Below are 13,144 nucleotides of genomic sequence, written 5' to 3' on the forward strand. Positions count from 1 at the left end.
GCGCGACGCGCCCGGCGCGGTGTTGGTGGGGGGAGCAGTGTGGCGGCCGTGCCGGAGCGCGGCAGCCGGTGCCATGCCGGCCAAGAAGTCCTTCCGCCGGCGGAGGGAGGACTCGGAGGATTCGGAGGAGGACGAGCAGGTCGCTGAGGAGGTCAGGTGGGTTGGGAGCCCGCGGAGAGCCCGGCTGGGCCCACCGGTTCTGGGGCGTACGGGCGCGCCCGGCCCTGCGGCGGTCGGGGACTGCGTTAGTCCGGCAGTGCTGTGTCCGGTCCCGTCACGCTGTCGTGTCATGTCGTCATATCGTTACGTGCCGCTGTCGTGTTATAGCGTTGCGTCACTACATTAGGGTTTCGTCACGGCACGCCGTCACGTTGCTGCGTCACGTAGTCTCTTCCATCGTGACGTCCCACCGTCATACCCCCGCACCGCCGTTCGGTGCCGTGCCGTGCCGTGCAGTAGCGTCTCGCCGTCGCGTCCGGCCGCAGCCGCACGCAGGCCCGTGGCACAGCCGTCCGAGCGGAGCCGTCTCTCGCGGCCATGGGGGGGTCGCCACCCGGGTACGGGGTCGGGGTGGGGGGGGGGGGGGGGCGGTTGGGAAGGTGACCGGTCCCCGCGGGCGTTGGCCGGGAGCTCCGGCCGCTCTGGGAAGTGAGAGGTCTGTTCCACGGAGACTTCTCGTCGGTGGCCTCCGGGACGTGCACGGCTTCGGAGGCAGCGGGACAGCCCCGTGCCCGAAGAGACCTGGAGCCAGCGGGAGCAGCGCTGGGTGAGACCGACACAGACCCCCCCGTCCTGCTCGGCTCCTGCCCTCTTGCTGGCCTGGCACGCGATTTCGGACATGTATTTCTCTTCCACTTCTGCCCCTTGGAAAGTGGCGCTCGCAGATGGTCCGTTTTGTTTTCAGATCCTTGCGTTCCAAGCAAGATCTTTCTTGTTACTAATTTATCTCTGAAAAATATTTTATGATGCATAGTTCATGGCAGATACCGAACAACACGCATAATTAGGAAAAGTCTAAATATCTGAAGAAATTAAGAATGCACGTCAGTCTATATATAGAGACTTGATATTTAAATTCACCATAAACTTTCTTCTGAGTCACTCATGCTGTGGTGTATCTTGACAACTGCTGAGCTGCATTACATTCACTCAGGAGCTGCTGCTAATTTTGCTGCACATTGACGCTTCATTAGTTCCCCCTTTTCCTGAGAAGCGATGATATTTTATTAGCTAGTGCCAATTGTTGAATTAATTCATCTTACTTAGTGACCATCCTTGTTACTGCGAGGAGGATATTGTCTGGAGATCTGACGAGACTAAAACCAGTGATCCTTGGCTCGTTCTTCCCATATTGACTTCTTATTAAAGCCTTTCAATATTTGGGTGCTGCTTTCCTTAGCTGAGGGAAGACACCTCAAAGGGATGTATCCAGAAGATGCCGTGTCGTTTCTTCTGATTGCTTAAATAAATGGAATTGCTTAAATAAAGTAAAATAGAAAATATGTATCTAATCTGTAACCAGAAAAGTGGACACTGATATGGAGAAGTTTAGGGCAAAGTCCCTGTTAACTGCAGAAAATCAAATGAATTAATTAAAGCATCAAGAACTAAGTCAAATGTTTTTTCTTCAGGCTAAAAGTTGAGGAAGCCAGAGAAGTTCAGAGCCTCAGAAGGCGACCCAATGGGGTGAGGTAAGGGATGTAGCACCAAGGATGTGAGTTTGTGTTTTGTCCAACGGTGTAATGTAACAGTACATTTCTCTCTTGTCATGTTTCTCCTTTCAGTAGAAACCACTCCATGTCGGGTAGTGCTAAAACCATGTTCTTGCTAGAGCAGTTTCTACATTACAGCCTGAGGATCGAAAAGAGGGAGTTTGGTACCAGCGCACAGTGCCAGTTTACAGTGAGCAAAGTCTGTTCTGTCCCAGCCATGAAGAAAAAGATTAAGATTGGGATTTAACATTATATGTATTTTCACCAAATTACTTCTGTACTGCACACATGGTTTAAACTGGACACATTGGCATCTCCTCCATCCTAATGTCCCTCTCTGCTCTCATCTGGTGCCGTTGAGTAGCTGATGAGCTAGTTCAAATGTGCACCAGCAATGAACTTTGTTCCTTATTTTTTGTGATCACTGTAAGGCGCTAACATCTGCGTTAACTTCTCTCCACAAAACAGTAACAGTTCCTCTATCCATGTGGAAGGATTAGGAAGATTGACAATTTAGTCTTGATACAGTGTGTGGGACCATCTGCCAAATTTAGAGAAGGAAAAAGAAATGCAGTATTGTTGGTAATGTGTTTCCTTCCACCAAATCTTATTTACTTTCTTTATCTGCTTTACCAGTGCTGTAGCTCTGCTTGTGGGAGAGAAGTTGCAAGAAGAAGCAACACTTGTGGTAAGTGCTAGACGCTTTCATCGCCGTGGTGCTAAGATGTAATGATGTGAAAACATTACATTATTTATTAATCGTTACATTATTTATTGATCATTATTATTGATCATTACATTATTTATTGTTTTACAGGATGACCCATTCCAGATAAAATCTGGGGGAATGGTGGACATGAAGAAGCTGAAAGAAAGAGGCAAGGACAGGTGGGTGCATCTGCGCTCTGAAGATCTCTCCCCAGACTAGTATGAAATGACAGTTAGTAATGAAGTAACGAGATGTTGTGGTGCTTTGAAGAGTTTAACATAATGCAGTTTGGCTAGTTACTGTTCCCCTAACTTGTCAAATTAGTTTAAAAAAAAAAAACAAAACCAAAACAAACCCAAAACTAAACATTGTGGTTTCCATTTAGGATTAATGAAGAGGAAGACCTAAACTTGGGAACTTCCTTCTCAGCTGAAACCAACAGGCGGGATGAAGATGCTGACATGTAAGTTGTGCAGCCTTGCGTCTGTGAATTTTTTTTTTTTTCCTGTCTTGGATACCGTGTACTCCCAGAACATCTTCCCAATTCTCACTGAAACTTTCACTTGCCCTTCCATCTTCTGGCTGCCAGAAGGTTTTTTGATGAGCAAAGATGGGAGATGCCAACCAGCTAGCCTGGCATTAAATACCAGTGGGAGCCTTCCCCGCTGGTTGCGAGAGCTTGGAGGATCTGATCATTTCTTGGACAAGTGCTTCTTGCAGTTGATCTTAGCTGAGTTGTTTTGGAGAGATTATTCTTTCCTCTCTCCTAGCTATTGGGACAGTGATGGAGCTGTGCCCAGCAGTGCTGCGACAGAGTACAGAAAACAGAATTAAATGTTGTGTGTGTCTCGTGTGCTGCTGTTTAGGATGAAGTACATTGAGACTGAGCTGAAGAAGAGAAAGGGAATTGTGGAGAATGAGGAGCAGAAAGTGAAGCTTAAGAATGCCGAGGACTCTCTGTATGAGCTGCCAGAGAACATCCGTGTCTCCTCTGCCAAGAAGACTGAGGAGATGCTGTCCAACCAGATGCTGAGCGGCATTCCTGAAGTGGACCTCGGAATTGAGTACGTGGTTCATAGATCTGCTGGCTGTGGCCTGAATTGCCAGGATGAGCAACTGCTGATGGGCGGAGCAGTGGTATGGCTGGATTACACAGCCCCAGCTTGGCTCTGTGATGGAATTGAACCTTGTTCTGGATTAGCCCAGTATCTAGTGCAGCACCATTGTATGACTTCAGGGAAAGGCTCTTAATTTTTGTCACTTGAATCTAGCAGCTTTCTGGAGGATCAGTTTATACCCTGCACTGAAAGAGAATGCACTAAAGGTGTGAGCTTCCCTTTTACAGAAACAAAGCGTCTGTTTCTATAGCACTGCCTCCTCTTTCAAAAAACACATCAAATACCATAGCAGTGCTATGACTGTCCCCAAAATCCATCCACTTAGCACATCTATGCTTAATACCCTTTTAAGTATGAGTGAGGGGTTTTTTTCTTTGTTTTTTTTTCTAGCGCAAAAATAAAAAACATTATCTCAACTGAAGAGGCCAAGGCCAAGCTGCTGGCAGAGCAGCAGAACAAAAAGAAAGACAGCGAAACGTCCTTTGTTCCCACCAACATGGCTGTTAACTATGTCCAGCACAACCGATGTAAGTCTCACGTAACTCTCCTGACCGAGGAGTGACCCTCTCCTCTGCTGAAGAAAAGTAGTCAGTTGGGACAGAGTCTTATGTAGGAGAAATTAGTTCATGTATCAGAACAAGCAGCTGTCTGATTCCTTTTTCTGGGATGCTCATACAGACCCCATCTGGCTTGGTCTGGTTTTTTTCCATCCGTCAGCAAGGGAGGGACATATTACTCATGGCTTGACTTTCTGCTCTTGAACTCCCAGCTGGCACTGCCTCATAAATTTCATGATTTTTTTCTTTAAGTTGTGCGTGTGCTGGAAATGTCTGCCTTGTCTGCAATTCTAAATGATGGTTTCTAATTGAGAGAATCCATTTTGTGGGCTGCCAAAGCAGGCAGGTGGTCAAGCAAACATAGACCTTACTAGACAGGAGATGGGAATTAATTTCCGGGAGACCCTCTCATACCACAGCCATCTGGAGGAAAGGCAGCCTTCTGCTGTGTCTAACCACACTTACAGGGGTGATCTGGAGTCAGATTTGTGTGTTCTGAAGGAAATGAAGAGACTGGGCCACTTCTGATGAAATAGTGCTACTGAAATTGCTGTATCCCATCTTGCATGTATTGATTATCCACAGAACCCAATGACAGGAATGCTTGTTCTGAGGTTCTGTTGTTTCTGCTGAAGATCAGTTGTAACAAATGCCATAGAAATACGTGTCAGAATAACACTGCTCCACGTGATATTCCTTAATCTGATGTTTTCCTCCTTCAGTTTATCATGAGGAGCTAAATGCACCAGTGCGAAGGAACAAAGAAGAGCCAAAGCCCCGTCCACTGAGAGTGGGGGATACGGAGAGGCCAGAACCTGAGCGTAAGTTCCTCATCTGGAATGTCCTAAGGAGAGACACGGAAACCATCTTGCACAGAGAAATGATCTAGCTCTTCTTACATGGGGAAACGGAGCAATCTATGTCCATGAGGGGCTATTGCACTTGATGTACCCCTGCTAGGTCACACGTGAAGCCCTCTGGGTGGAGGAAGTGTTTAGAGATGCCCAAGGGTGCAGTAGCAAAGGTCACAATTGTGATGTGTTGCCAAAGCTGGCTGACAAGTGTTTGATAAAAGCTGGAATAGTGAAAGGTGCAAGGTTGGGGAGCATTGACAGCTAAAGCAATAACCTTTCACATAGCAGGGGGCTGTATAAGGAAAGTGGTGGAGATAAGGAAATGTCTCCTGTGAAAGGACAGGAAAAAATATTTCCCTCTCTTTCTTTTGAAGGATCTCCTCCAAATCGCAAACGTCCACTCAATGAAAAAGCAACAGATGATTATCACTATGAGAAATTCAAGAAGATGAATAGGCGATACTGATGAAGGTGTACTGAAGTCTTTGCAGTTGTTCTTGTTTTCGACTAATAAAGTATTTTGTGTCAGTGACCTGAAACAGTGAATGGGGAGAGTCACTACCTTCACGTGCTGGTGTTACCTACAGAGCTTTTCTTGTGATCTTGTGAATCAGTTTGCAGGTCATTGTGAACTCTTTGGTCAGTAAAATCTTGTATATAACTTATTTTCAGTTATAAAACTTCTTTTATAAGAACATGGGCTTTCATGGTTGGCATTTTTCAGTGAGAAAACAACTTGGCTTTTACAGACTTTTTTGCCCTCTTAAAAATATGAAAAAAAGATAATTTAAAAGCAGCAGTGCTGTTTGCCTTGTAAATATAAAGGGAAGGTTTAAAGCTAGTTGAATGTAACTTTGTAAGAAACTTGTTTGTTCCCAAGGGCCTTTGCTATGCAGAGTGTGTAAGGCTGAGATCCTGCAGCAGCGTGTGGAGTGCCGCTGCTCCTCAGCCTGGCTCGGAAGTGCTCTGGGAGGAACCGTGGTGTTAGCGTTGCCTTTCTCCAGGAGGAACCATGGTGTTGGCTCTGCCTTGCTCCAGGAGGAACCATGCTGTTGGTGTTGCCTTGCTGGATCTGTCCTAAGCACAGGAAACAACGGCAGATACACAGCGCTGGGGATTTTATATGATAAACTGTGATGTTTTGTATCTTCCCCCCCCCCCCCCCCGAGTTATTTCTGTAGCAGTTCACTGCATTTTATTTTAGCTGCAAAGAAGAAAATTGGATCAAGTTGTAATTGTTGAATCAAAGGGAAATCTGACTTTCAGCTCTTGGGACAGGGTGCATGTGGCAGCTGATGAAGCCAGAGGCCCTGCAGCCAGTGTCAGCTACGTCTTCACAGGAGGTGTGACATGAGCGTACTTGAAGCCAAGAGTTGGGACTTGAACATAATAAAGGTGTTTTTAAGTGATCGGAAATTATGTTTTTCCTTCTGGGATACACGCAGATGGTTTCTGGGTGCTGGTAATGACGGCCTGTGACTCTGCAGGTGTCTGTGTCCTGTCACTTGGGTGGAAACTACAGAGAGGGGTGGGGGACTGGCCGAGGTTTTACTTTTTCCTCAGAAAAGGGGAAAAGTCTGGGCCAGGTAAACGTGCGAGCTTGCCCCTGAGCCTGTGCCCCCGTGCAGGCGTGAAGTGGATCCTCCGAGTACCCGCAGACCCGGCACTGCTAATCTAACGTTGGAGCGCGGTGTTTAATGAAGTGTACCACGCGAGGCCGCCATTTAGCTAATGACAGACCCGCGGGGGCCCGTCCAACATGGCGGCCGCCCTCAGCGCCAGCCCCGCCTCTGCCCGCACCCAAGATGGTGGCGGCGGAAGCGGAATTGCGAAGTGGAAGCGGCCGCGAAGCCGCGGGGCCGGCGGCGGGGCCGGGCGGGCCATGAAGCTGTGGTGGGGCGCGCTGCGGGCGGCCCTGGGGCTGGCGCTGCTGCCGCTCCTCAGGCCAGCGAACGCTGTGGAGCCCATCAGCTTGGGGCTGGCGATCGCGGGCGCAGCTGCCTCGGCCCTTACCGGCATCATCTCCTACCCGCGGCTCTACTGCTACTTCAGGGAGTGCTGCCTCCAGAGGCACGACCAGCGCGCCGCCGCCGGTGCGGGACCGGGGCGGGCTGAGGGGGTGCTGAGGGCCGGGGCGGGCTGAGGGGACATTGCGGGGGTGGCAGGAGGGTGTTGCGGGGTGCAGAGGCCCCGGGTGCCGAGCAGGGCCCGTGAGGCCTCCCCGTGGGCCGCAGGACGCTGCTCCAGCTCGGCCGGCCCTTTGTCCCCCGGCCTGGGGCCTGGCAGCCTGCGCGCCGGGGTGGGCGCTGGACCCTCCTGGAAGGAGGCAGAAACCGGTGGGACCTCGTGTCTGTCTCCCTCCTCGTTGTTGACGGTGTGGTCTCTCCGTCCAGCTCTGCAGGAGAATTTGGACAGGAAGCTGTTCGGGCAGCACCTGGTGAACAAGGTGGTTGTGAAGGCGGTGAAGGGCTTCTTGAACAACACCAATGCCAAAAAGCCTCTTGCCCTTTCCTTGCACGGCTGGACTGGAACAGGCAAAAACTTTGTCAGTAAGATAGTTGCCGAAAGCCTTTATAAAAGAGGTCTGCAGAGTAAATATGTCCATCAGTTCGTGGCAACTTTACACTTTCCTCATGCTCACAGCATCAATCTCTACAAGGTAAGAGTGTGCTGTGGAACCTGTGGCACTGGGGCACAGCTCTCCTGCAATGACTATTGGTTTATAAATGTTATGGCACGATTGGTACTAGAAAGCTAGAAGTTATTTTATGCAGTAAAACGTAGTCTATGCCAGTTTTGGAATGTTCTCTACAGAATTGGATAAATCCCAACATCCATCAAGACAGATTTTCCCGTGAATGTAAAGGTTTTTCGTATGTGTTTTGAGTCTCTCTTTAGGGAAGAATGATATGGTTAATTTTTGTTGGTTTATGCTTTGCTTAAGAATGTGACCGACTTAAGGATTAAGCGTGATTCAGCAGGTTTCTGTGGTTAGATGATACTCTGGTGAGCACTGCAAAAAACTAATAGTTCATGATTCTGGGGAACCACCAGGTGACCTCCAAGTGTGTCAGGTACCATGGCAAGCTGAAGCTTGCTCTCTGAGGCATGGATGTACTCTTCAGTTTTACTGCACACTAGGCAGATTATTTAGTTTTTCTATGCATCTGTTTCCTGGCTGTAACATAAAATCACAAAATACTCTGTTGTCAGAAAGGTACAGATAAACATATTTGGAATTGTTCTGCCAGTTTGGTGTCAGTACAGTTCTGTAGGCAGGTGGGTGTCATGTGGAGCAGTAGTTTGGATGCACATTTTCTGGGGTATTTTTGCTCTAACTAACTTTGCTAAGAGCAGAGTTTGAATGAGTACCAATGTCTTGTAGTACTGAATGTTTATATTCAGTTTGTATCTGTTAAAAATGAGATGGGATGGTCTACAAACCCAACTTCTAAATGGAGGAAATATCTGTTTCCTCTTTTACAGCTTACTCTCCCCCTTCTTGTAACTGAAGCTGTTCTAAAATAAAATGCATCCTTTTCTGCTTTTGTTTCAAGGTGATTACACTTGGGAAACTTGCTGCCTGAGGCAGCTGGAGGCACTGTTGCTGCTTCTCCACAATACATCCAATGCCACCTTCCTGTGCTGCCTCTGCAGTTCAGGGACTGACTAAACAAATATAAAAAAAATGATGAATCATTGAGAATGGTCAGAAGAGTTACTTCTCATTCATCTGCCAGCAGGTCAACCCTTTTTTTCCCCCTGATTACATTATTATTTATCTTAAATGTAACACTTAAGTGAGAGAATCTTTAAATACAATAAACCATCAGCCCTTCTGAACAATATTGTGTTTTAAGAAGGGCTTTTAATTGTCTTCATTTAACTTCTGAATCATTAAAACACAGGGCTGAGAATTCTGTTTCTGCTTCTGCCAGTGACTGCAGGTGCAATTTCTCACTGGTGCTGTTCAGGTAGCAAATTCATTATTTTTCAGTTTTGATGCCTAAGGATGTTTAGACCAAAGTGCTGCCAACAGTAAACATCTTACTTGTCAGGGCTTTGCTTTATGTTGCTGTTCCTTGGTAGTACCCATCCATTGTCCTACTGTTTACTTTCATTTTTTCTGTGTTTACAGGAATATCTTTCTCACAAGGAGATTTCCTGCTTGTTCCACCCAGTATCTTAGTGTCTTAAAAATATATATACACACACTTTTTTTTTTTTCAGAACTGGCATGAGATTTTGGTAATGTTTTATTTACAGTTTTTAGCCATGTTTTAGTCAAGAAGCTGAAGATGTTAAAATGACACAGTTGAAATGACTCTTTCAGGACAAAGGTCAATAAGCAGAAGTGCTATTTTCTGTCTTTTCAACACGAACTCTTTCAGCAGCTTTTATTTTTATGCCACTCAGGACCAGTTGCAGTCATGGATTCGGGGAAATGTGAGCATCTGTCCCAGATCACTCTTCATATTTGATGAAATGGATAAAATGCATGCAGGACTCATTGACTCCATCAAGCCATTCCTGGACTACTATGAGCTTCTGGATGGGGTGTCTTACCGACAAGCCATCTTCATATTCCTCAGGTAAGGAGCAGCTTCTCAGGTTTGCTGTTCTGTACACTCTGTGCCTTTTAAAACTACCTGCAATCTTTGTTTTCTCTTTACTTAGCAATGCAGGAGCTGAAAAGATAACAGAGGTGGCACTAGATTTCTGGAGAAATGGGAGGACAAGGGAGGAGATACTGCTCACTGATATGCAAAATGCACTGTCTGTGTCCGTCTTCAATAACAAAAATAGTGAGTAAAACTGTGATTGCTTTTGAGGTGGTAAAAGTTCCACAAAACGGATGGGCTGCATTTAGTTGCATTTTTACAGGTATGGTTTCTACTTGATGTGGGAGCCACAATGCGATTTTGGGGACTACAGATGGCTCTTGAGATGAAATGAAGGTTAAGGAGCTCTGTGTGCACCTTGGCTACCAGCATGTTTGCTGTCCATTGGATTGCATATGTTGGGGGAAGCCTACACTGGGCATTTATTGACATACTAATGGGTTAAAGGGAAAGCAAAGAAAAATCCTGACAGTGAGACTAGATATTGCAATAGCTGAAAAATCTTTAACCAATGAAATGTTTTATTATGGAGAAGCCACTTCCTTGGCCCCCAACCCACTTAGCCTGTCTTGCTCAGTCTGTTAAAAGCCTTCAGGCAGTTGTTTAGGAGTTATTAATGGGGAACAAGCTGACATGACAGCCCTGCTGTGGGTAGTCTAGTGCTTCCTAGGTTTCCTTGCACAGGAAAAGGGTTTTTTAACATAATTATGGTCTAAAATTAGCATTGGAAGCACATTTACTGCATTTTTTTAAAAAGGTTAGGTGCAATCACTGAAAAAAGGAGCAAGACAAGCTGGTTTGGGAGCGCTGATAAGTGTAGAAAATCTGTTCTTCTCTAGGTGAGAGAGGGGAAGGTATGAGACTGGCACCTGGGGAGCAAGGCCAAAGTGCATTCAGTCAGAATTCATTCACTGAGCTCCAGTGGACCACATCTATGTGTCTGTCCAAACTTTATGCTCAAAGTGTCATGAGAAGGGACTTGTATTTAGACTTAATTGTCCATTATAGGGCCCTAAAACTACAGATGAATTCTTACTGGTATGTGGCAGAGGGCTACGATGTGCCTCTTGCTCCCATTCAACCCATGACAGTGTTTAACTAGAGGAGTTAAGCAAATCCCTTCTCTTTCCCTTTGTAGGTGGATTTTGGCACAGCACCTTGATCGATAAAAATCTCATTGACTACTTTGTTCCCTTCCTGCCTCTGGAATACAAACATGTGAAAATGTGTGTCAGGGTTGAGATTGAATCACGTGGCTATGCTGTGGATGAAGACATTTTAACCAGAATAGCTGACGAAATGACCTACTTCCCCAGAGAGGAGAGAATTTATTCAGATAAAGGATGTAAAACTGTGGATGCAAAACTGGATTATTACTATGACTTCTAATGCTTTATTGCTACAACCTGCAAAGAAGCAAATTTAACTTAATTACAAAGTGGAGAACCTGGGACATTTCATTTTTAAGCACTTTTTAAAGAAAGGAACATTATTTTTACCTGGTGTGTAAATAAGCGGCAGTGCCTCTGCATTTTTTTTATTCTGTCACTAGTCACGGCTTCCAAGTAATTCAGCCCTGTGTTGTCAAGGTAAGAACAAACTGCACTGTGAATGCGGGGGTCTGTGTCTGACAGTGCCGAAGATTCCTCTTGGATCGTGTGTTGATCATCAGAACTGCTTGGCAGACTGTTGGCATGTATAGAAGAACTGAGACTATGACCTAATTTTAATTGGATTTTTGTTTGATGTGAATGATCTCTAGACAATATTGAGAATTTTAATCAAAGTTCCTATGTCTGTGAAAGCCTTCATTGGGCTTGTGTGGGAATATTCCTACAGCTGCACTAAAAGTAGGATATGTGTCTTTTTTCCTTTAACGGCTTGGTTCCAGTAAAGATAAGGAGGGTATTCTGTAATTAAAAAAAAAAATCTGTAGTCTTCTATCCAGCATTGTGCAGTACCATTGTCTTTCTCAAACCAGTGGTATGAATTGGCCTCCTGCGTGTCAAACCAGGAATATGAAACTCTTTGATATGAATCTTGTTCAAAGGATAGCCTTAATATTACAAGGAAATGAGTTTAAATCCTTGATTACTACTTCAGTGTTGTTGGTTCCTATTTTTGGCTATTTTTGATGTATAAAGTTGCCCACAGGGTGCTCTCCCAGGAGTGATTTTTCTCAGGAAGGAGAAAAGTGTGCTTTCTGACCACTGGGTCAGCTTCATGGAAATAGCGTAACTTAATGGGAAACACATACAGGTTAAATTTTACACCAAGGAAACAGAAAAGAGGTTTTTCCTCTTCACCTACATGTAGAATTTGGGGGCCAGCTTGCAGGGTTTTCCGTTTTTCCTGTTCTCACAATACTGTATGCCTTTGAGGCAGGGATGAAGACAGAGCCAAGGGCATTTGAAAAAATAATGTGAAATGTGTCAATTGAAGCTATTGCAGAGAGCATCAGGCTTGTTTCTGAATGTGAGCACTGCAGAGGCTTTTTTTTGCTCCAGTTTCTATTCAAAATAAACTCTTCTCATCAGAAATGTATTTCTTAGCTACTTTCTGGTGTTCTTTGCATGGACTGATTTGATGTTAATTTTGCACAAACTTACTACTACTTGTTGAGGAAGAGCATACTACGCTTCTGGCTGAAGTGTTCAGCTGTGCTTGAATACAGGTATCTCCCTTCTTGAGTTCAAAAGGAATAGATACGGGGAGGAGATGGGACTCTGCTACCTGGTGAAAGGGAAATGAAGTTTGGAGTGGAAACTGCTTTTCTAGACCATCACCACTAATTACACTCTCACAGCTTTTGTAGAGGCGGACTTTCTAGATGTATATGTGCTGAACAGTGTCATAAAGATGAACTTGTCTTCTACAGACTAATTAAAACCCTGCTTCTCGTCTCTCCTCCCACTGTGGCACCAATGACTGAACACCCTGCAGGCTCTGATTGAAGCTACCCATGTTTTCAGTGGTGGTGTCTTGACGTTTTCTCTGCAAGGGGAGAAAAAAGGGTCAATAAGACTTCAGCTGTCCAGTTCTGCTCTGAAGTTGTGTAATATGCAAATTATCAGTCCTTGTATTTGTCAGCAAATGAGTGCTTTGAACTTGGGTATTTAATCTGTTTCTCTGACCTCCTGATTATAGCAAATGACTGGCTAATGGAAAAAACCAGACGTGAAAACGATAAACTTTTCATGAGCAGGTACCAGACAGTAGTAAAAGAAGCATGAGCAAGCATTGTGTCTTTTCCAGCATTAACTATACTCTTAGTTCTGCTTCATGTGCCATCGCAGCATAGATATTAGCATTTGACATTATGTTGGTTGCAAGTATTTAATTATATCATAGCCCTAGGTGGCTTAGGGCAGATGGAAGCTTCCTCTAGAGGGTGTAAAAAATTATGTTCAAAGGGTGGAGAGTGCCTCTGTTTCATCTCTCTTCTGTCCTTGAAAACAGCAGACCTGGCTAGGAGCATCTCCTGCCTCTGGGTAAAAGAAAAGTGTGTGCCTGAAATCACTCCCAGCTTTGATCCTGTCATTATTCCTCCCCTTTAGACTGTGTGGTTTCAA

General features: G+C 45.4%; 2 protein-coding genes across 3 annotated transcripts; both read left to right on the forward strand.

Moving 5' to 3' along the window:
- Positions 1 to 21: 21 nt before the first annotated feature.
- On the forward strand, positions 22 to 5,645 carry C20H9orf78 (chromosome 20 C9orf78 homolog). 2 transcript variants are annotated; one of them, XM_075772281.1, is made up of 9 exons: positions 22 to 156; positions 1,632 to 1,691; positions 2,349 to 2,400; positions 2,530 to 2,600; positions 2,807 to 2,884; positions 3,288 to 3,485; positions 3,930 to 4,066; positions 4,819 to 4,917; positions 5,325 to 5,645. In XM_075772281.1, the coding sequence occupies exons 1-9, from the start codon at positions 74 to 76 to the stop codon at positions 5,414 to 5,416; spliced, it is 870 nt and encodes a 289-aa protein (XP_075628396.1). In that variant the 5' UTR covers positions 22 to 73; the 3' UTR covers positions 5,417 to 5,645. The 2 variants fall into 2 exon arrangements, with proteins under 2 accessions (XP_075628396.1, XP_075628397.1); XM_075772282.1 differs by lacking the exon at positions 22 to 156 and adding an exon at positions 305 to 557.
- Positions 5,646 to 6,774: 1,129 nt separating this feature from the next.
- Positions 6,775 to 12,116, forward strand: LOC104637878 (torsin-1A). The gene is made up of 5 exons (XM_075772795.1): positions 6,775 to 7,043; positions 7,344 to 7,609; positions 9,367 to 9,542; positions 9,628 to 9,755; positions 10,711 to 12,116. Exons 1-5 carry the CDS (start codon positions 6,833 to 6,835, stop codon positions 10,959 to 10,961), a joined length of 1,032 nt encoding a protein of 343 aa, XP_075628910.1. The 5' UTR covers positions 6,775 to 6,832; the 3' UTR covers positions 10,962 to 12,116.
- Positions 12,117 to 13,144: the final 1,028 nt, after the last annotated feature.

Source organism: Balearica regulorum, chromosome 20 (genome assembly GCF_011004875.1).
Source record: "Balearica regulorum gibbericeps isolate bBalReg1 chromosome 20, bBalReg1.pri, whole genome shotgun sequence".
NCBI lineage: Eukaryota > Metazoa > Chordata > Aves > Gruiformes > Gruidae > Balearica > Balearica regulorum.

What these genes read in the sequence shown, in the direction of transcription:
- C20H9orf78 (XM_075772281.1), top strand. Translation starts at nt 74, where the DNA reads ATGCCGGCCAAGAAGTCCTTCCGCCGGCGGAGGGAGGACTCGGAGGAT. An exon ending in CAGGTCGCTGAGGAGGTCAG is followed by an intron (nt 157 to 1,631) that starts GTGGGTTGGGAG and finishes TTTTTTCTTCAG; the next exon opens with GCTAAAAGTTGAGGAAGCCA. An exon ending in GAAGTGGACCTCGGAATTGA is followed by an intron (nt 3,486 to 3,929) that starts GTACGTGGTTCA and finishes TTTTTTTTCTAG; the next exon opens with CGCAAAAATAAAAAACATTA.
- LOC104637878 (XM_075772795.1), top strand. Translation starts at nt 6,833, where the DNA reads ATGAAGCTGTGGTGGGGCGCGCTGCGGGCGGCCCTGGGGCTGGCGCTG. An exon ending in GCCATCTTCATATTCCTCAG is followed by an intron (nt 9,543 to 9,627) that starts GTAAGGAGCAGC and finishes CTCTTTACTTAG; the next exon opens with CAATGCAGGAGCTGAAAAGA. An exon ending in CGTCTTCAATAACAAAAATA is followed by an intron (nt 9,756 to 10,710) that starts GTGAGTAAAACT and finishes TTCCCTTTGTAG; the next exon opens with GTGGATTTTGGCACAGCACC.